Genomic DNA, 23536 nt, shown 5'->3' on the forward strand with positions numbered 1-23536 from the left:
ATAACAAATAATATCATACAAATTTAAGTTTTATTCGTATGTTTTCAAAAGAGCGCTAAACAATTATAACAACAGGTTTAAAACGATTTAATGATATAAAAATCCTTGAAATTGGAAAAATTATCAAAGCAAAACAGAATGGAAAACATCCACTTTGGAACTCATTCCGGAAGTATATCTTGATGACTGGAAATGCGCATGCGTTGTGGGGTAAGACCGGATTTAGCTGTAAAGGAACAGGGTTCTTCTGTTGTTGGGTTATTGTGAACAGTTGGGAGAGTGTGTCCACAGCTCAGAGCTATAATAAGAATTTTACAACAACAAAACTAAGATAAGATAATATAATATAAAGATAATATCGACAGCTAAAACTTTAATAGAAAAAAATAATTAAGTAAAACCTCATGCACAGAAGTATTGCTTCAAGTACAACTAAATGATCTAGTTAAGGAACTATGTTTATAAATGTTATCAGTACATGTATGCATCATTAAATAATGTATATGCATTTGGAACATGTTTTCCACGTTTCAAGTTATCATGTAAAAGTATGATCATATTCAAACGTAGGAGGGTCAAATATCGCAAAAAATACCAAGCAATTGCAGTTACCAGGCCGAATTTTGTTTCTTTGCCGCCATGTTTTAAGGATCGCCATGGCGTCGTGGAACCCTTTTCTGAATTTCTGACTCATCCCAGCGTATATGATTGGATTGATGGCGCTGTTACTGTACGCCACGAACAGGGCCGCATACTGGAGGTCTTTGAGGTAGTACGGAACCTACAAAGTCGGTCACACTAATTCCTTAGCTAACTGTTATAGTTTACACATACATGTAGTTAATTTATCCATTCAAATAAATCGTCTAAGTTTGATATAAAAGAAGACTTAGTCTTGGTTACATTTCTATATTTGTATCGCCTACCCGAATACGTATTGCTTTTCTGTGAGATATTAGAAAAAGAGAAAAACCTTTAAAAAAAACCCGATGTTACATGAATCTGGAATGATTGTGTATACCCTACATATTCCAATGAACACTGTTATTTCTTGCGCCCGTGTTTACTTGGTTTACATTTAATAATACAAAAAGGTACAACAATTTTTGGGAGTTGATTTTAATCAACTCTCCTATGCAGTTACCCTGGCAAACCGAAAGTGAAACAGTGTTTGGACCTAAGCACAAATCATCACCGCTGACAAGACGTAGATCTTGAAAATAATAGATAAATTCAGTGTACTGTATGCTGTGCCATTGTTTTTCAAAAGAAAAGTATCTATAAATACCTTGAAAATAGTAAGATTTTATATAGTACGAACAATTCAATTGTTTTTTGTAGTTGCATGTATTCCTTACGCTAGAGTTCAATATAGTCTTGTTCAACCAGACGTTCGGCTGTCTCCGTAAATTTCCGACAAGCATAGAGTCTCTCTTGGTTGTCGGAGATTAACGGAGACAGCCGAGCGTCTGGTTGAACGAGGCTAGAGTTCAATATTGCTTGGGTCCAGACGTGTACAATTTTTAGAAACATTTCAATTACTGATACACAGTTTGATAGAATTAATTCTATCTTTAAATACTATACATGATTCATATCGGGTTTTCTCAAAATTCTTGTCGGAAAAGTTTGAGAATTCAAATTATAAAAATTTGCATACCATATCGTTGATTTTAAAATTGATAATAATCAATAAAATTAACTCCCGACAGTACTTCAGTACTTTGATTGAATGTGCATTAACAGAAATGATGTATGATATGCACTTTACCAAACAATACCAAAAGAGGCGCATGCTCTGTACCTGTTTTTGTTCGTCCCTGTACACTCTGTACAGAATCAGGATTTGTTGTGGAGTCCAGCAGACGATGAAGGCGGTTAGAACCACCACAAACATCCTCATCACCTACAGAACAGAGGGTCAAAGGTCATTTAGGGAGGCTGGGGTCAACAAGTTAACCAATCGATCACTCTTAAACTTTGACATATTAATGACCATCAACTAGCATAAATCCAAGTATTTTTGCTTCATCATTAGATTTTTTTCTATAATATCTTTTCACAGATCCCTTCTTCATAGGGAAATTAAAATAGTCTATAAATGGCCATAACCAATCTTTTAAAATCAAATCAAGTATAGTAATTAAATATATTATTAAATGCATTATTAAATCTTCAAGTAATTAAGAAATACGTGATATATAGGCACTAGGGTGTTGTATCAGTATATACTCAAGTACATTCAATGAAATTTTTCATTAATCATGATAACAATATCGCTAGTGAGAATTTATTAATTAACACTTAAAAGAGTTGTGATTTGAAATTTCATGTTGGCCATCACACAGACATAGTTTAATGTTAAAAAAACAGCAATCATCAAAAACGTAAGCACGGTTATTCGAAGGCTTCAAAAACCTTATACTATATAGTCACCTTTTTCCTTGCGTTGCCATGCACGTCGTTGACAGCAGTGACCCCGTTGCCAGGCATCTGACGCCGGAATAACTTCACGCCTATGAGTCCATAGGCCAACATCATCACCGTGACAGGGATAAAGTACATAAAAACAGACAAAAATACGTAATAACTCCTCCGTCCGGGCTGGTCCGAATTACACCTCGTATCCGTGTAAAATCTCGGCCAAATTTCGTCACACCACACGTCTTTACGATTCCTCCATTGGATTTCGAGTTTTTGTCTCACTTTCAAATTTGGCGCGCTAGTTCCTATGGCAGCGACCCAGGAGAAGACTACTAAGAAGGTTAACAAGTTTTTAGAAAGTCTGCCTTTCATTGGAAACATCACAATAAGGAATCTTTCTATGGACAGGGAGGTAAGAGTCACCACACTGGAGATTACTGCTACCACTGTAATTAGTGTAAAATATACTATTATTACATATTCTACAATTCCAACAATGTAAAATTTTCCATCATAACCTACCAATGTAACTATGCAAAATACACCATTGTAACAAAATATTATAATACATTGTACTACTGTAGTAAATATCAACTTTACCATTGTAACATAATCTACATTGTACCACTGTAGTTAATGTAAAATATTCTTTTATAACATAATCTACCACTGTAATTAATGTAAAATATACCATCGTAACAAAATTTACCGCTGGTTTAAATGCAAAATAAGCCATTGTAACAGAATATAACACTGCGTTAAAGATATAGTACACCATTGCAAGAAAAAGTACAATTGTTATGAATTTAAAAATATGTGTAACAAAAATTGTAATATATTTGAAACGTGTCAATGTAACAAGCTATACCAATTTAATGAATAAAAAACATGTCATTGTTACAATGAAAAGTAAGACTGTCAATTGTTCACAAAATTTGTTTGTGCATTACTTATTTTTATTTCACGTATTGCCTTCTTGTCGATAAACTGAATTAAGAAGTGTAAACAAAAACATGCCTTGTACAAAGGTCTCAAACTTGCAGAGGAACGCTCCGAACGGCCAATTGTGTGTGATCTGGTTACCAAGGTGAACCCACATACAGAAACAGCCAACCAGAATGTCGGATATAGCCAGATTCACGATTAGAATGTTCGCCGAAGTACGCATGCGCTTGTTGGCATAAATGATGAAAACTACGATCGAATTTCCAATGATGTCTAGTAAGAAAACAAGTAGGTAGAAAAATACTTTGAGGATGATTTCCACGAATGGAATCGGTTTTAATGGTGCGCCGTCCGTGATGGCGAGGAGAGTGGAGTCCACGTGTGTAAACACTTGTTGACCAATGACACTGGTACAGTTCTGTGTCCACATGATTCTCGGACACTATATACTACACTCTACAAGGGGAAAATGTGTAATCAGAAAGTCCAGAGTTTTTAATTTGCCTTTTTTTTTTTTACTTTTTCAACATTTATGTGTTTTCTTACTACATCAACACGGTGTTTTGTAACTTGATACTAAGTCTTGCTCGTTGGTGTCCAGAAAAACTTTTTTCCTTGTCTAAATAGAAAATATAACAAAATTGTATTTGTTTTCGGTTATTTTTTTTCCATTACCTCTTTTCAACTTTGATCAATTTATAACATGCATCTCAAAATGTTGGAAAAGACCACGCAAGGATGACAAGCATTGTACGGTTTGTATCATAAAAAGTACGCTTACACATGCACGTTTATTACCAAATTCTTACTATTCGTTATAAGGCAACAAGAATGAATTAAGATACATTTTATCTTAAAGCAACAAATAAGATTAAAATAAAAGCCGAACTTCAACGGTACTTCTGCACAGGAACTTACCTTTGCGGGCGTTGCTGAAGGTCATTTTTCTGACACGAGTTATCTGACGTAGACAGGGGTCACCAGATGTCTCTGTTGTCGCGGAAACCAGCAGACGACATATTCCTTATCACTCTCCACTCAGTGCCTCGTAAGAAATGTCGGCCACCTAGAATGTGTACACCAAATCTTCATCAATTTCTTCAGCTTTACAAATTATGACATTTACATATTTTTATTCACAAATTGTGTTTGTGACGTCATTAATTTATAAGGCGATTATCGAAGCCAGTTTTCGTTAGTTGATAATGTCACTGAACTCAAGACTCGTTATTTCGCCCGTTTACGTATAGGGCTTGCCTTGTCTTGTCTTATTTAAATATTTTTCTTTCCTTGAAAAAAACTTCTAGTAGCAAACTACATGTATCTTCAGAAACCTGTATAAATCTACAAAGGGTTGTAGAGAAAAGAGGAATGGATCGAAAACCCTTTGCTAGCAAAAATTCTTAATTAAACAGCTAGAATATTAACACTTTTCCACAAACTTTTTTTTTTTTAGGTCAGCTGACTTTCAGACAGAATTGTTCCATTGTCAGTTCGTACATGTACCAAAAGAAGGCAAGAAGATCTTAACCTGCATCAGCCTTATTTAAATGTAATTTTAATGCTATAATTGTTAGATGTATGATGAATTCTTGCTATTAAAGAAAACTATACGTAAGTTACGAGGTTCTTCTTTATTTAATTTTTTTGTGGGAAAAAGGCATATCGGTTTCAATATGAGAGTGACTGCATTCAGGAATCTTACATTGGCGAGACAAACCCCAAACACTTTGCAACATCGCCACCTTGTTGCTACTGCCAACACCCCTGCCACGGCCACCTTGTTGCGAGGTACCTGTTATAAAAAACGTTTTATCATATGAGTGAAAGTGCAATTTTTATTGGGTTGTGGGGATTATTTCGAAGATCCTGTTTTCAAATGTCATGTACTGTTTCAACTTAAATTCGTCCATGAAACAAAACAATCGATGTTTTGACAGCCCCTTCTTCAACAAATAAATATTGTTTTCTGTTACACTGGTTGATTTAAAGATTCCATTTTTATGTTTTTTTTCTGATACCCGTTTCGGTAAAACATCTGTGGTTCATTTTGAAGTTATGTAACGGTGAATCGATATAATCCGAGATAACCAATATCTCAAATAACCAGTATCTCAAATGAAGTTTCTCTTTTAGGAAAAAATGTTATTCGATCTAAAAGCCAATCGTTATATGACTTGTAGCATGCGACGATTTTAAAGAGGAAATTCTTGAAGTAACGAACAGCCACAAACACCTAATCCTAATCCACTTAACTGCTTGATTCTGTTTAGAATTTCCGTTACAAATATGTATCGTTGTAATAATTCCCGATGTTGGTTGATGGAATTGATAAGGTGATCAATTCTGTCTGAAAAGAACTTCCGTCTCAGAGAGTCTCAGAAAGCTGGACCTTAAAGAAAGAAGATAATTAAAGTTGAATTGATTTTAAATCCAATATTTCGGTACACGTGTAAGTGGCTGAAGGCCCATTAGTACGGTGCAATATTTAAACAATAAGATGCTTTCTTTTGGAGTTATTCTTGTGGATATAAAGGTGCCAGGCTTCTTGATCGACAACACATAATCGACGCATAATCAACTTTAAAAGTAACACCTTTATATCCACAATATTACATATGTTCAATTTGTGTTTACTAAACTATATCAACAAGACCTAATTAAACAATATCTACTAGATAAAATTTTGCTTCAATAAGGCCTGACCTTCTACAGCTATGTTTTACACTATTCATGTATGAAGGCTGAGTTGTCACGACTTTTACATAGCTAGCGACGCTACTGATACATGTAGAGGCGGCCTTTGGTAAGATTCGACCCCTTTTTGGAAAAAGTGACTCCACCAATGGATTCTCTAAGTCTAGTGATATATTGATCCATTAATCAAAACTCAATAAAAAACAAGTTAATAAAAAAAAAAGCCTGCAGAAATTATTCAATCGGAATCAAAAACGGAAGCTTCCCATTGGTTTCCTTTACACTCGTAGTATTTTTAATTACATCGTTGCATATATATGTAGTAGAATGTAAAATATGACTTCATGCGCGGATCTAGTATTTCTTTCACGGGGGAGAGGGGCATTTAATTTTTCTACCAAATCCTATTTTCTGTAACTATAACTACACATGTATATGTGAAATATTGTTTTGATTTTTAATTTTACGGGGAGGGGGGGGGGGGGGGGGATGGGGTCTTGACCCCCTTGACCCTGGGTGGATTCTCGAGTGAACGGTTCTCAGTAGGAATTTAATTTTCTACAAAATGTTGATGGATTGAATGTTTTGATTAGCTAGTTAAATTACTCAACAAATATGATAGAGAGAAGTTCAGCAAACATTGCATCCGTGGTTAAATAGTATCAATTAATTGGATACACAGACAGAAACATGATTTAATTAAAAGTTCTGCGCGGTTTCTAGCAACGTCATTCACGAGCGACCTTTTAAAGTATGAATGAATCCAATCCGTTTCAGTGATGCTTGGACGACGACGTCCGTTTGACATCAAATTAATATTTTCACTCGATTAATTAGATATACAGAAATGAAGACAGTGGGATATACAGACCGAAAAAAATCATGCCACCCTCGATCTTCGAGCGCAAAAAAATCAATTATTTTGATAGTTATAATATCAAATAGAAATGCAGTTCTCCGATTTTCTTCCGGTTGGTAATTAAGTCATAATTATTATATAAACTGAAATAGCATATCATTGTCGATGAAAGTGCTAAAAAGTGAAAAAGTATATGGGCGCTTTGTCTGCATCGACGTTGAGAGAGAGAGAGAGAGAGAGAGAGAGAGAGAGAGAGAGAGAGAGAGAGACAGACAGATTATTAATTTTCAAATGATGTCCTGATGTCCTGTCTGTGTAGGCTTGTATTTCCTCCATACTATGTAGATTTATGAGTTACCTCAACTGAATGATCTGACTCCATATTTGTTATTGTTTTATTTTCGATGTATTAGAACTCGTCGTATTCTTTAAAAAGTCAACAAAATCAAATACACATTTCCTTCTTATCTCTGGGAACAGTCAAAGACGTGGGCTTTGGTTGTCTAGATAAGATGTCATAAACGTGTAACGGTAGGACAATCAATTCAGTTACTGGACATCAGTTCCATAACATACCGTCAACTCTCAGTCAAGTAGTTTAGGTGAGAGAACCCCAACCCCCTCAAATAAGAATAAGTAAGAAACATCGGAAACATCTGAAGTTCACTTTATCATTAAATTTGATGCAATCTTGTTAAAATTTGAATTAATGATTTGAATAAAATTCTTACAGGTACATGTTTTTCACACGTCTGCGTGTATTGATAAATCAATTATAAATTGCATTGTAATCTACTTATTTGGTGTGTTTTTTTCAATGTAATATTGCGATTAACACTTTAATCTGCAAGGGAATTTTATTGATCTGACAAATAATTGCTTAACGTTTAGAGAATCATTATGATCAAATTTTGTACAATTCTGAAATTGCGAAAAAAAAATGATAATCCTCTCTCCTTTTTTTTTTAATAAAAAATCAAATTTCTTAAAAAAAAGAATGTTCATTTTAGATACTAGTACTTCAGATTCAATTAAAAAAAACTGTTTAACGAATTTGGTCACATACATGTACAGGGTAACAAACTCCCATGCATTCCATCAAATTACTTATTTGATGCAAGTAGAAGAGAGGTGCCGTGTAAACTACTTTTAAGAATAATCACATTTCAGTGAGACTATTGTGTGAACGAGCACTTGTTTCCAGTATTACCGTAATCTGATAAGGATGATCTATTCAAACGATTAACATCAGGAATTAACTCTGAAATTTCGTGAGTGTAAAAACATATGCCGTGTATTATCCCCCCATGTCATACCCTGTCCAATTAGGGGCCCCCGAAGGGAGATCCCCCCCTAAAATGATATCCTCTCCCCTTATCTCCGCTCTCGAATCTCAAGATTTTCTGCCGAGAAAACCATAACCGACGCTACAATTTTATCAGCATAATCTATCCAAGTCAGGTTTATCATAATCAGAAAACAGCCCCCTTCGTGTTCCCCCCGGAAACTTCAGGTATGATCCCTGTACAGGTGTGTATATTCTCATCTTTACAGACTTTTGATATATAACGGGGACCCCCGACTCCCTCCATGTTAGACACAGCGAGCGTGGACCGGCGTGAGGCCGCATGTACAGGTATACACCGTTTGTGCCCCTACTAGTTCTAATGTCTCGTTTTAGTTTGCTTATTGCTATTTATAATAGCGCTTGCTTTTACATTTAATTACTTAAGGATCAATGTAATAGCCCATTTTATTCACGATTTATTCATGCAAATTATTTCATTTCTTGTTTTATTCATTAACTAAGTCAAAAGTGCGTGATTTGTGATATCTAAACTCCATGAAGAAGACCTGTACATAGATTGAGAAGGCATGGTTTTCAAGTTTTCGCAACGTTTGAATTGATGTCTATAAGTATTCATGTTTTTTAAACTTACATAATTTTAAACAATGTTGGGGGAAGGTGAGTGCAAGACAACCAGTAGCAATCTATAGTTGTTATTATACGAGAATAAGGTCAAGACAGGTAACTAAAGTTGATTAATTTTGATTACTTTGTAAATTCAATATTCTATAAGATTTCAATTTATCATTTTTTTTTAATCAAACTGAGTGGAATTAAACATTATGTTGGACTTATAATCTTAGAGATATTCTTTTTATTTTTATGACAGTTAAAGCGGTTTAAAACCTTTAGCTTTCTTTCATTAATTCCTCCAATAACGAGACAAGCCTTTTAACCCGCCGATATTAAAACGAAGAAGCGTTCAGTTTTTTCCCTACCAAAACCAGGTAACATGTTGCACAGTAATCACTTACAGGCAATGATGAGAGAATTGAAGTTATTTTTAGCTGAAAAAAAACGTCCTTTCTACCGAGATTTTTCATAGTATTGTTATACATGAAAGTACATGTATATAGAGACAAGCGCGGATCAAGAAATTCATTATTTATTTCAGTTACTGTTCTTTTTTTTTTATTTTATTTTTTTTTTTTGGTAAGGGGGGGGGGGGGTCCGTGGGATAATTTTGTTTGCCAGGGGAGAGATTAATTTTACTATGTGATTTTAATAAGTTTGAATTTCCCATGCATTGGGTGTTCTAGACTCCCCGCGCCTTTTAGATCCTCGCATGACTGATAAGTATTGGTAAGACCGCGTTGTAGAAGTTTTTTATTGTTGGTTTCACAGACAGGTGGAGATATAACGTATCGATTTACCCAGGGTAAGACTCGCAGTCTGGTGATAAAATTATCATAAGAGAGTCAACAAAACGTGATAATCATCCACAAATAGACGTTTAAATCGATTTTATAAAATTATCATTTTTGTCAAGTTTTAGCTACCACAGACTAGGTTTAGCCAAAAAAAAAAGAGGAACTCTCGCCCCTGACATCAAATGATATTGTCATATTAAGCCTTTTAACTGTTTTAAATTTGTTTGTTTGTTTGTGTGTGTGTATGTTTGTTTGTTTGATAGAGATGTACAGAACAGTACGGATGCTAATTAACACGAGCCAAGTGCAACAATGCGTGAAATTAAAAAAAAAGTTTTGTTCAGTCGGCTCGCGTTAATACATCATCCGAAATCAACAAGCCATCAAGGGTGACCATACTGTGTGTGTTGTTATTGTTGATGTCGTTTGTTTTTATAATTACGTTATTTAATATTATTTGTGCGCAATTTGTTTTCCTTTATCTATATGTACATTTAAGAGGAACAACTCTTGCAGACAGGTCACGTGCGCTGTATGTAACAACACGAGACACAAACGTTTTGTTCAGTCAGCTCGCGTTATTGAGTCTACTCACACATCAGTGAATCTATCTCTGTCCATATGTCTGTCTCTTTGTCCGTCTGTTCGTCTCTTTGTCTGTATGTCTGTTTGTCCGTCCGTCTGTTCGTCTCTTTGCCTGTCCGTCTGTTTGTCCGTCCGTCTGTTCGTCTCTTTGCCTGTCTGTCTGTTTGTCCGTCCGTCTGTTCGTCAGTCTGTCTGTCCGTCTGTTAGTTTGTCTGTCTGTCTGTCTGTCTGTTTGTCTATTTTCTGGTTGTGTTTAAATCCTCATAAACGTATTCATTATAACATTGGCGAATAATGTTTAACGTCTCAGATAAACTATCATATAATGATATTTTTCTAGATTGTCATAAAGGCACCCTAGTTTAAAAAATATGACACTATCTATGAGGAGAGTAGCCGATCAGAAACCCAACCCTCGGCTAGCGGAGATGTAACTCGTCAGCAAGTTTGAAACTAAAATTTACTTGTATATACAATATATGTTTATGTACAAATAAAAGACAAGCTAAGTGTGTATATTTTTGTTATGTGTTTGTGCATATGTTTTTATAATCTTTTTATTTAAAATAATAACACCAGCACTTGATTCGGTTTCTAGGGCGTTTGGTTATAAATAAAATTGAGAAAAGGATAATCACTGATAAGCAACGTTACACACCAATGAAGAACTGATATTTTTTGACGCAAATTTAATACTACATTTGGGCCGGGGGGGGGGGGGGGGGGGGGTACTCTGCCTGGCGTTGTTGAACATTATGATATACATGAACATGTACCTGCAGATCATTGCAATATGACACCTCCACAATGAATAACGACCTTGTCGTATTGCTTCATAAAGTCGACAATGAGTATAAGCATTTGGTATAACCTGTACCAGTGCCTGTTTATTCTGTACCAATTAATTCCCCCTTTTGATTTTTTTGTTAAAAATTGTTTGTCAATTATCGAAACTGAGGGGATAAGAGGAACATATTTTCATTCATTCATTCGTTTTTTCGTTTCAATACAAGTATCCTTAAGCTTCGGAGCGTTTAAATATTTAATGGGCTTGGTCACGATTTTGGTCAAAAATTATTTTTCTGATTTTAATGTTTACAATGCTTCAGAAAGGCATATAATATAATAGACAACAACAATATGAGTGCCATCTGTTGAGTAATAAGCAAGTTACAAGGCTCTCAATTCTTTGGTATGAAAACAAAGCTTTCGTTTACATTTTAAAGTGAAAATTCCGGTTTTAGGCCTAATATGAATGTGTTAACGTTAAAACTGTTCATTTATGCTTAAACGGAATAAAAAGATAGACAAATCAGCTTATTTTACTGGTATACTGAACCTACACTGTATGTAAACAGAAACAGAGCACGAGCATCGTGAGCCCTGCATCTTGCTCTATGAAGAACTCTCAAATTTCATTAGATAGTTAGAAATGCATTTACAAAGCACTGTAAATAACAAAAGCAGAAAAATAGAATTTGACCAAAATCGTGACCATGACCCTTTAGGAATATAAAAAAAAAAAATATCCGGTACTTATATTTTTGTCCTCATTCAGAATAACAACACTTAATTTGTAAAGTAATTGACCCCTTTCAGATTTCTAACCTTCGAGTGTTCAACGCTACAGCGTACTTCCGTTTCTAGTCTATCTTCAAAATATAACATATCTTAATTGTGTTAGTATTAGCATCAACTCGCCAGATCCTCCTCCTACTCTAATGCTTGAAATATGGGGAACAGATGTTATCCTTATCTATCAACTTTGTAGAGAGAGAGAGAGAGAGAGAGAGAGAGAGAGAGAGAGAGAGAGAGAGAGAGAGAGAGAGAGAGAGAGAGAGAGAGAGAGAGAGAGAGTTATACTTCTGCGGAAAATAGCGGCTTTTTTTACAATGCAAACTGCAGGGTACAAAATGGTTTGGAAAAGGTTGCGGCCGATTTGAGGTTATTTGCTGTATCATCTAACTTACTCGCTTATCTTACACGTAATTACCCAGCACTTAATTAATAGTGCTCATTTTTTTTTACATTTACCTGCTTACACGATGCTGTCCTGAACAGAATTTTATCTTATCAAATTAGATTAAGTACAAGAATGGTCATGTATTTATTTGATTTGATAAAATAAATTTCAGTTATTGACAGCTTTTGAATATTAAATCATAATAGATCATTGATTATAAATTTATCGCCACTTATTGTAATTGCTTTGAATAATTTTATTTATTTGTTTATTTAAAAATTGTTCAAAAGTACTTCCTAGTAATACCACATACCACAAATCTGATACCATTTAGTAAAGTTTTATTCTCACATAGTACAGTAGTTATAAATAAATTGTCGAACAACGTAAGTTTAAGATTAACAAGAAAAATATGAGTAATAGTCTTAAGGGGTAGCATTTTTGTTACATATTTGAATAAATGAATTAAGAAGAATTATTCATAACAGTGAAAGAAAGTTATCTGACAAACAATAGTACTTTGTGGAAAAGTATGACAAGTGAAACGAACCCCACTTGACTCGACATCCGTACACACTCAACTCGCACGCGCTACACGTGCATTCAGTTTAGATATTTTTAGCCTCGTCATCAGACACTGGAAAAGCTGACTATCGATGATTATGATAAATACTGACCAGATTCGCTTCAAACTAATTCAAAATGGCACTATTATTAATGAGCTAATGAAATTAACATGAATATTGATTAGCGTTTCAGAAAATTTGAAAAGAAATAAACATAAGTTTGTTTAAAGAAATGATATTCAATTTAAACAATACTAAAAAAAAATGTTCAAATAATGTATACACATTAAGAGCAATATTTTGTTAACTATGAAATTTAAAGAATGGTCATAAAGGCTAGCAAATAATGTCGATTAGTCAAATTTCTATCTTTTCATTCAACAATTTTTAATGGCATGTATGGTGTTTTTTCTACAATATTAAAGCGAAGATTATTTTCAAAATTATTTTGAAAATACAAAAGAAACAAATCCAGCAGAATTTTCTCCAGTGACAATCCAAAATAAATTAAAAAAAAAAGAATATTTATATTATTTCAAGAATAAACAATACCATCAAAATGATAATATTGTTAGTGGTAACATATCAGAACAATTACCTAATCATAAAGTACACTGACCACCTCAAATTTTGGCTATTCTTTTGTAAATAAAAGTGTATCATTTTTTTTAATTCAAATCTGTATTCTTTTACCTTTCCTTTCGATCTTTTTATCCAATGGGGTTTTTTTTGCCCCTTTTTTTAACCTTTTCCGGAGATTTAATACGCTTAAGATTTAGGACCAACTGATATGTATCAACATTAATTATATCTTAAATAAAATATTACTTGGCGAATTATACACAATGAATTTGCATTATATTTAGTTCACACACATTTTACTATCAAATTTTCAGAATAAATATTTGTAATGATAAATGTTCACATAATTTTGATATATCAAATTCCCCTCCGTCGCCTGAACAATCTCTGGATGGCGTTTCTTACTTTGATATTGACAACACTGTAGATTATTGGATTAGTGGCGTGACCAATGAGGAAAAAATAACGAAGAACAAGAACTCTAGTCACATTGAAAATCTCCAAGAAAAAAGGAATCCAACAGAGAATGTAGACAGCGGTACAGATAAAGAACATTGTCCAAGTCTTCCGGCGGACGGCTTGAGAACTCTTCGACGATTTATGTTTACGACGCCTTCTTTTGGTTGCAGTCCCTGTTTGTCTTTCAGCCTCGCTCTCATTTCCAGTTGTACAGGAGGTGTCCGTGTCAAAACTGACGGTCTTCGTCGCTTGGATTCTGTTGATTTTACGTGGCGACTTCTCCGAGTGAGATATGTTTGCGGAGGAGAAATCAGTTTCGGATTCCTGCCCCCCTTCATCGCGATTGTCAAATTGTGATTTTGTATTTAACATGGCGTCGTTGGTTCCGTTTTTCGTGGCTTTTGGACAAGTAGACAATTGCTGGTCGTCCGTTGATTCGTAACTCAGAACACTGACCGCGGTTTGACTGGATTCAATACCCTTAACTATAGGGCGGCTCGATTTGGCAGAACCGTTTATTGAATAACGTTCCATGCGCATTTTCTGACGACAAACAAGAATATATATAAATACATACAGAACAATCAAAGCAAAGAATTCCAGAAGTATTATTAGGGCAAGCACATTTCTATATAAGTTACTCCACTCCTCGCCCAAAATATCAAAGGAATACTGGCAAAATGGTTCCCCGGTGCCAGTTATGTTCAAGTATTTCTCCACATCGAATGCTCTGTCTGTGACCTTGTATACCGCTCCTGATGGAATCCCGATGATTACAGAAACACCCAATGTGGCCAAAATGCCACCCAATTTTTTCTTTTCAGAAATGAATTTGGTCGGTTTCCAGATCAGAAGCAGGCGTTCGCAGGCTATTAGAACTAAGATGAGATTGGAGAACCCGATGATGGTGTGTCTAATTACCTCCATTCCATGGCAGACGACATCGCTGGTGACGTCATGAAGTTCAAAGATGGCCGTGTAGGGAATAATGAGAAGATTTACGACCAAGTCAGTGATAGAAAGGGCCACGATGTAATATCTGTTAAATAACTTTCTGACATTGGAGTAATACGCAGCGATGATTAAAGAATTTCCAACGATTCCAACAACCGCCAATATCGATATAAAGACCAAAAAAGATATTGTATTGATATCCATGGTCTCGAAACAGGTCTGATATGAACCCAAACAAAAGGGAGGCTGACATTTTATAATACTGAACTGGGGGACATTCATTTCTGTGTGACAAGTTTTCTTCAGGGTCACATTTGTAGGAAGACGCATGGCCACCATGACACGTTCCTTTGTTTACAGACCCGGTGTCCCGTCCTATGACGATAAGTGTGCACCAAGTGATTTCTACATCTGATGGCCGCTGATAACAATGACTTCCTTCCTTTTTATCCGGATGTTCACAAGCGGCCGTCGGCAGGTCACGAGGTCGTCGGGTCAATACGTCACGCAATCATTGGTAGTATATATTTGACACATCAATGTGCTTACGATAGCAAGAAAAATGTATCAGTTTTTTTATTTTTATTCGTTTTGTTTTATGACTAACATCGTATTATTTACAGAAAAATCAGATATTTTGAAGACTTATATGTATATAAAGTAGCTTTTTTCTTGGCCTATGTTTAATTATATAACTCTTTGCTACTAGAAAAACCAAACAGAATTCTATATTAGGTAGTTTTATAATGGTACAATAAATTCTATGGAAAAGCTTTTAAGAAAGTCAGACTGAGTAATAAGTGTTTTTATTTACGGGTAAGATTCTCTCATTAACAAACGAATCCGCGATTGATAAATTGCATTCTATAACGGTGTCCCACACATTTTAAATCGATAACAGAGTGGTTTTTTTTTACAAAGTTCAAATGGCTCTCATCAACAAAAGAGTCAGTTATTGTTATGTTACAACCTATACAGGTGTCCAAAACTTTTTAGACGATCATCGAGTGCTTTTAATTACGTGTAAGACGATATCATCAACAAAAGAATCAACGATTGCTTGGATGCAGCTTTAATGTTGCGACAAATACCGGTGTCTCAACTCCTGCTCTAAATGAATGTTGGAACAATGCAATGTTGTCTATGGTCTTGGTAATGCATGATGTATTTCCTGTTCAATACATGTTTTACCAAATAGGTGCCACTGATATCAATAAAAAGCTTACAAGTGCAATGTTATTAATAATATGAATGTATATTGTAACGGTATTTAATGGAAGTAAATATGTAAAAAAAAAAAAAAAAAAAAGTAATAAACAACTTATATATTCTTTTGAGATTCCTGAACAAAATTGAGAAAAAATACAGTTTCAATAATAAAAATCAAAATTTTTGAATACAAATAAAATCAATAGCTACTACAAATATGTCAAATCTGTCATTATAGTTGAACGATATAAACTGCAACTTTCTTTTTTGGCAGTTTTATTTTTTTAAATTTCAACAGTCGAAAAATGATGTTTTGTAAGATTCTGGATTTTCTTAAGAGAGGAAAAAAGCAAGGGGGATATGGTTTTCAAGATCCACTTTAATCTTTTGTCGTTCATAGCAAATGATGGAATGTAATTGTTAAGATGTAAATATTTTGCCAGTGTTAACCGCTTAAAACACGGCGATATTTTTAATATTTCATATCGCATTCAAAAACAAAACAGTTATAACCTATGAAATATAAAAAAAAAATAAATCAAGACATTTTACAATACAGATGAAAAAACCAAATCAATGTCAAATATTTAACAACAACAAAAGAAAACAAACCCCATAAAAAGTGCAACAATAAACTATCCACCACATACATCTAATGCGTGCTGGATCCTGAGCCTGCTCTCAAATAATAGCAATCATACATCACTTAAAGGGGCATGCCACGATTTGGTTCAAATTTTTATTATTTACAATTCTTTAGGAATGCATTTCTAATGATCAAATGAGATTTGAGAGCCATTCGTTGAATTATAAGCAAGATACAGGGCTCGCAATTCTTTGTCATGTAAACAAGGCTCGTGCACTGTGTACATGTATGTTTACATAGGTTCGATATATCAGTAAAAAATCTTTTCAAGCTGATTTGTCGATCTTCTTATTTTATTTTAAGCATATTAAATAAAAAGTTCCTAACGTTTAACACCATTACTTAAGGTCTGAAACTGGAATTATTACTTCAGCAATTAAAGTGTAAACACAATCTTTATTGAGAAGAATTGTTAGGTCTGTATTTCGCTTATATCTCAACGAATAACACTCAAATTTTGACTGCCTATCAAAAATGAAGCATAGTAAACATTGAAATCGAACAAAAAATAATTTCTGACCACATTTTTGATCTCGCCCCAATAAATTACGACAATAACATTTTGTGTTGAACTCGTTGTTAAACAGTTTCTTCTCATTGCAATCATCAAAATTTAATGCTTCACACACGTTAACTTTCTATTTCACTAAATTGTCTCTTTTTGTAAGTCTTCCGGCAGTTGTAAGAATATCCGGAATAATAATCAGTGACATTATTAACGTCAATACAAGAATCCCTACTCCCCCAACAACCTTAGAGGAATTCCGAGGATCGTATGCGCAATTCAGACGTCTGTGGTAAGAAGATAAGTCCTCTTGACTCATTTTTAAGGTGTTCTTGCGTTCTTCTATTCGCACTTCTAGTGATGTCATATTATCAAAAACACAGTGACAGACACATAGAGTTGACGACCCATTTACAAAATTAGTCGTTATATAGTACATCAGCATAGTGGATGTACTGTCAGGGTTTGTGGTTGTTTCAACGGCATTAGTAAATGATAAAGCTGTTGATGCTGATATAGTAGTTGGCAATTTAGTTTCGTTTAAAACAGTTGATATGGTAAATTTTGGAGAAGTCGCTTTGGCAGTTGATTTTAATGTTGTGGAAATGATATCTGATGTAATATATTTGTCCGAGGGAGGGTTTTTTGTTGTCTTGGTGTTGATATCAGAAGTGGTATCTTTGAACCTTAAAGTAGTTGTTGTGATATAATCGGAAGTGATATCTTGGTTCATGGTCCGGAATAGCCATTGCGTTTTTTGATGATAAGTCGTTGTGTCTTCCAATGAAGATAGAATTGATTTCGACGTTTCAAGCTCTGAATTTGAAGCTGTAATTGTTTCAGTTGTCTGGATGACGTCAGTGATGACGTCAGGTGTTGTGCTGATTTCATTCACTGTAGTAACCACACTGGTTAACGAGGTTAGTTCTGTTATGGCATTTTGTGTCGTCGTTTCATTGCTTCCATTGCACACCTTTATGGAGAGTGAACACGTTTCGCAAGGATCAGCTGTTGCTTCTATGATGTTGTATTCGGTCAAAGAACATTTTCCTTCTGATGACTCGTATCCAAAACCAGCGCAATTTTGATCAGATGAGCAGCTAGCCTCACAGTCAGAGTAAGTCTTGTCTGATGACGAGTAGGGATTTTGACTTGTTGTATCACTCCCGTAGATCGTGTATGTAAGTGAACAATCTGAAAAAAAAATAATAAACACCATATATTGTGAAGGTTTGAGTTTTGATATTGACTGATATGGTCTTGGTCATTTTTCGACCGCATTAGTTTCCTTTGGAAGAAGAACACTATATTAAATATGAAAAAAGCCAAAAACAAAATATACAATGTAAATTAACAATAACAAACTGCCAACCATCTCAAACATATTTTTTTTTCTTTACTCAATCATTATAGTTTTATAGCTTAACATAAGTATCTTATAATTTCAGGTAGAGCTGAAAAGTAATTTATTCCTCATATAACCTCCTTAAAATGTGACATAAAAACCATGTTTACCAGATCCGCATCTTTTGCTATGGAATGAACATGTCAGACAGTTGTTTGCATTTTTGGCCAACGTATAAGCAGACTTCATGCATGTACTGTCAGCGGAGTCGAAAAAGTAGCCAAAACAGCGGTCGTCTGATCCACAGGTAGCTTCACATGCTGTCAGTGTGTACTCAACTTGTTCCCAGTACTTTGTTGACTCTCTAAAATGGCTGCCGTGATTTTTTATGACGATTGTACAACCTTATGGAAAAAAACCCATAAACAATCATTGGACAATATTGAAAACATTCTCTTTCTGGGGGTATTTTTTGTGACCATATACATGTTTATGATGGTTCTGAAACCCATTGCGACATTCTAAACTCTAGTAGAGATTGCTACAAAAATTAAGAGTTTAAGTTAATATTGATAAAATTTACATTTGCAAATATGGATCTTTATATGAACATATGGAATAATAGTAAAAAGTTAAAATTTGTGTGAACTTTTAAATGACATTACAATATAAAATTAAAGCCTGTTGATGAGATCAATTCATGGTTTTAAGGACCTGATGAAAGTATATAGGCCGTCGACGATGCATTTACCGATATCAATAGGCAATAACTGATTTATTATAAAAAAAATAAAAATAAAAAACGAATCATCTTCATCCCCTTCAAGCGTTTTAGAGTAAAATATTTTGTTTATAATGTATAGTTGTTGATTTCACTAACGCGCGTTACTCAATCTGCTATGCACACATCGCTGCAGTTATGAGACTATATCCTTCAAAAATTAATGATTCAATTCTTAATTGTTTCATATGGAAACAAGGTTTTGTCTTTGGATATAGCCGAGAAAAATATGCGATTCCGATAATTTTTTAATTCTTTTTTCAATAAATTTTCTATTAATGTTTTATTCAGTATCTGAAAAATCGGTTTCTTGAGGGTAAGATTTTAATTTTCCATTTAACAATTTGATAAGAAGTACTAGAAACTAGTCTTATCTCCTCATTAAAGCACTGCTAAAAACTTACCTGGTTAGCATAGTCTATTACTTCATTTAAATTACTTTCAAATGAAAATTTTGGAAGGTTTTAATAGAGGTAATGGACAATAAACATAGACCCACCCAACCCCCACCCCTGGATGAAAAATCTGGTTTCATCGTTGCGGAAACTTAAGGTTACTTTAGGTTTCTGACAAGTTTCAGAACGGAAACTTCAAGTGTCATTAAAAAACTTAGGCTGTCCACGAATCCAAATGTTTCCGCAACTTAAACTTACTGAAACTTACTGAAACTTACTTAAACTTACTGAAACTTACTGAAACTTACTTAAACTTACTGAAACTTAAAGTTTCTGCACAGTTTTAACCTCCATATGCAATTGGGATACATATTGTTTACAAAGGGTTTCCGCAACTGAAACTTACTGAAAATTGAAGTTTCTGTACAGTTGTTAACCTCCATAAACCGATGAGATACATTTTGTTTACAAATGGTCCCCGCAACTGAAACTTACTGAAACTTTGTTGTTTGTTTGTTTTTGTTTGGGGTTTTTTTCTCTATTTTTTAATTTTTTTTCTTTTTTTTTTTTGTTTTGTTTTGTTTTTTGACAAAAGCTCAGTAAGGTTTCTAATACATGTGTGAGATGAATAATTGTAAATCATATTTTTTTAATACATATTTTATATATAAGTTTAAAAATTCCATAACATACCTTTATTTATATATTTACTAAAATCATTTTATAATTTCATGGATCATGACATTTTGCACTGGTAAATTGTTTATCAATATTGCATGAGAACGTTGCACACTGAACAAATAATTATACTCAGTTATCATTAACGAAAAGAAATGCATCCAATAATTCTCAAAATCATGCTTTACAAACATGTTAAAACGTTGTTTTACAACGATTCGTATTTCTGGAATTTAAAAAAAATATGATATTATATATATTTACTTTATTATCAGAGTAAAACAAAGCTTACTTTGGACAGTTCCAGTATACAGTATGAATAACCAGCACAAGAGTACCGCCGCATTCATTCCGATCTTCATTTGTCTGAATCGTCCTCTTGTCTGATTAGGATCGTTGATGAAAATAATGCCAAGGCACCTTTCCATTTATGCATGGATCATGACCATGACCTTCTCTCGAGATGATTTATAGAGATGCCACGCAATATTGATTTTTATTTGAAGATCTTTTTAGGAAATTCTAGTTAAAACTTTCTCACATTGTAGACACTTGTAGTATTTATTATATCCATCCATGGATTTGAATTTTAAAGAGGAAAAATAAAATATCGATTGTCGGTTCGTGGGATCAAAATGAAGTTCTGCTGATTGATTTTTCTCTTAAGATTGTGATTTGACCTTAATCTACCCAAAAGTATTAAAAGTGATGGCCATTTACTTATTCAAACTCCTTTTCTAATGTGTTAATTCTGTTGAGCGTCTTTGGAATTATATAAGTCTCCCTTTAGATAATAAGAATGTCAGCTTTAGAGAATAAACATCTTAAAGAACTGTGTAAGACAATGAAATGGATTCAGTAAACATTGATAAAAGATGCTTTTACTTTCATTGTTTGACTGTTCTTACGCGAATATGTGCTATGAACCACAAACATCTGTTATTTTAGCTATATTCTAAAATTGTTCCGTCGCCGAATTTCTCGATAACTAAAACAGTCTATATGAAAGGCAAACAAAGACTAGTTAATTTTCCCCCTGTAATGATTTAGCAATCTGCAAATTACTTTGAAACAATACACAGGTAAGACAAGCAGTAAACATTTTCTTTTATGGTCCACATATGATCAATGTGTCTTTATATACAGTTAATTGAACGTTTTCAAAGGGGAACATATACCAGTATGCATGTATAGGACATATATTTAAGTAATGCCCCCGGTTTTTATAAAATAAACTTAACTGTTTACAGCATTTAAGATCACAAGTATTTATCAATTACACAATAAGGCGAGGCAAGCTATTGACAAACAATTTGATAAAACAGGACTGTCAACAGTCTCTTTGAAATAATCTCACTCCTACATGGCACCTAATTCTACCTCTACCTTTCTAGAGGTCTGTGCTCCTCTGCTTTATATTTGTATTTCGTTTTAGGAATTTTTGAGCTGGCTAACAGTTTGTCATTTTTCAATAATTTCATGCAATGATTTTAACCAAAATCTTTAACAGTTTTGTAAGTATGTAAGTATTTTGATATATGTTTTTCTTAAACAGTTACATGTATATAAAATTAATTCTACTAAACCTCTTTCTAATTCAAACTGGTTGGAATATACATAAATACATGTTTTAATTGTTGTATTAATGTTTTAGACATATTTATTTTATAAAAAGGTTGCTTTTTTCTATAGATAATATGCAAATATGGGGTTAACGAAAGCAATTGCATATGGTTTTTTTTGAGTTGATATAGTAAAGCATTGAAAATCCAATCTGTATCCATCTTTTAAAGAAAAACTATCGTAAAAAAAGACCAAACATTTTAAATACAAAAGCATACTATCAAAAAAAAAAAATTCACATCTACAACTCAATTTACGACTGTATTTCAAAACTGATCAATAAAATGTAAAGAATAAAAAAAAAATTGAACAATCCAAGTTTGTACGTTTTCCAAGTATAATGAGTGGAAACATTTCACCGGTAAAAAAAAAAGATTGAAAATTTAAATCAGATAAAAACACAGATGCCTCCTACTTTTCATTTTGTGCCACAATAGTAAATTCTTTTTATAAAATACAAGTTTCGCTTTTTTAAAAAAGCTTAACGTCTTAAGAACAAACCCTAAACAGCAGTTGGTCATCAAAGAAAGTTTAACTCTTTTTTATATAAATGTCACCTTCCTCTACATAGCATGGCGAGTGGATTTATCCAAACATTTTTGTGTCATGTGTCGTTTAAGCCTGCATGTCTAAAATTTAGAACTGCGTACCCGAGCTTGTAAGTATAGATCGACCATAGGGTGAAAGAGATCTTAGGTAGGGTCGTAGACTCGTATTATTTTGATAAAATCAAAGTTATACCACTGCATTTATCTATCTAAGGTGCAAATAACTTTACCGATATTAGGCATACCGCATCAATTTTTTTTTACATTTTTGTATAAATATTTGAATAAACAATTCTAAAAGAAAAACAGATAATTTCAATAGATATAATATAGAATGTTACTTTCAACTAGTTGGACCTGAAAACCAAAGGCTGAATTTCATTCATAGCAATTTGTATTGCTTTTTCGTTTTCTCACTTTTTAAGATTTGAAATCTACGAAATTTGTTAAGTCGTACGTTGAAAAGATCATCAGAAAATTATCTCCCTTGCGCCGAACAGTATTTCAACCAATGAAATAAATGTAAATTTTTGCATCATGTATTTTCAACCAATCACAAAGGAAAGGAAGTGCACTTCCCGGAGACTGTAAATTATTTCAACTCTTTATACCGTCTTCCAAGGAAGACGGTAACAAGACTTAGACCCGTGCGTGCACGGGTTGACATTGCATATCGGACATTTACGAAATAGGTACATCGACACATCTTATTATTGACATTTACATAACAAAGCTATAAGCCTACAATAATGCTATTAATTTCACTACACTTTCCTTAGTTTAAATAATCTAACTGTGTCTGGGGAAAGGCCCTCGCCAGTTAGAATGCCTCCCTTATACCCGTAATGTAGCCGAAAATTGCCGAATCACTCGGAACGATTTTGGAGAAAGTTATTAAAATTGTCTTGAAAATAACAGTCAAATTCATCGCAACAAACCTTTTTGAGACTGCAAATACCTTTCAACTAAAAAATTTAATCCATAGAATGGTAGAATCCAACACCTTTTCACGAACGTACTCGTACTGATTTTCTTTGTAAAACTGGGTCCGTAG

General features: G+C 33.8%; 1 protein-coding gene across 3 annotated transcripts; it reads right to left on the reverse strand.

Annotated features, from left to right (window-relative positions):
- Window positions 1-38: 38 nt before the first annotated feature.
- LOC117683584 (neuropeptide FF receptor 2) lies at window positions 39-16591 on the reverse strand. Of its 3 annotated transcripts, none has more exons than XM_066073128.1 (8): window positions 16574-16591; window positions 5075-5164; window positions 4288-4435; window positions 3442-3825; window positions 2437-2870; window positions 1805-1906; window positions 613-781; window positions 39-298 (listed from the first exon to the last, which is right to left on the reverse strand). In XM_066073128.1, the coding sequence occupies exons 4-8, from the start codon at window positions 3797-3799 to the stop codon at window positions 162-164; spliced, it is 1200 nt and encodes a 399-aa protein (XP_065929200.1). In that variant the 5' UTR covers window positions 3800-3825; window positions 4288-4435; window positions 5075-5164; window positions 16574-16591; the 3' UTR covers window positions 39-161. The 3 variants fall into 3 exon arrangements, with proteins under 3 accessions (XP_065929200.1, XP_065929198.1, XP_065929199.1); XM_066073126.1 differs by having other exon boundaries at window positions 3442-3988; XM_066073127.1 differs by lacking the exons at window positions 5075-5164; window positions 16574-16591 and adding an exon at window positions 6076-6194 and having other exon boundaries at window positions 3442-3988.
- Window positions 16592-23536: the final 6945 nt, after the last annotated feature.

The sequence above is a fragment of the Magallana gigas genome, chromosome 10 (assembly GCF_963853765.1).
Source record: "Magallana gigas chromosome 10, xbMagGiga1.1, whole genome shotgun sequence".
Classification (NCBI taxonomy): Eukaryota; Metazoa; Mollusca; class Bivalvia; order Ostreida; family Ostreidae; genus Magallana; species Magallana gigas.

Bases quoted from the DNA above. Each gene is read 5' to 3' on its own strand.
- LOC117683584 (XM_066073128.1), bottom strand. From the start codon at position 3,799: ATGTGGACACAGAACTGTACCAGTGTCATTGGTCAACAAGTGTTTACA. The intron at 1,907-2,436 runs GTGACTATATAG...TCTGTTCTGTAG, and splicing joins ATGGCAACGCAAGGAAAAAG to GTGATGAGGATGTTTGTGGT. The intron at 782-1,804 runs GTACAGAGCATG...CCGACTTTGTAG, and splicing joins ACAGGGACGAACAAAAACAG to GTTCCGTACTACCTCAAAGA.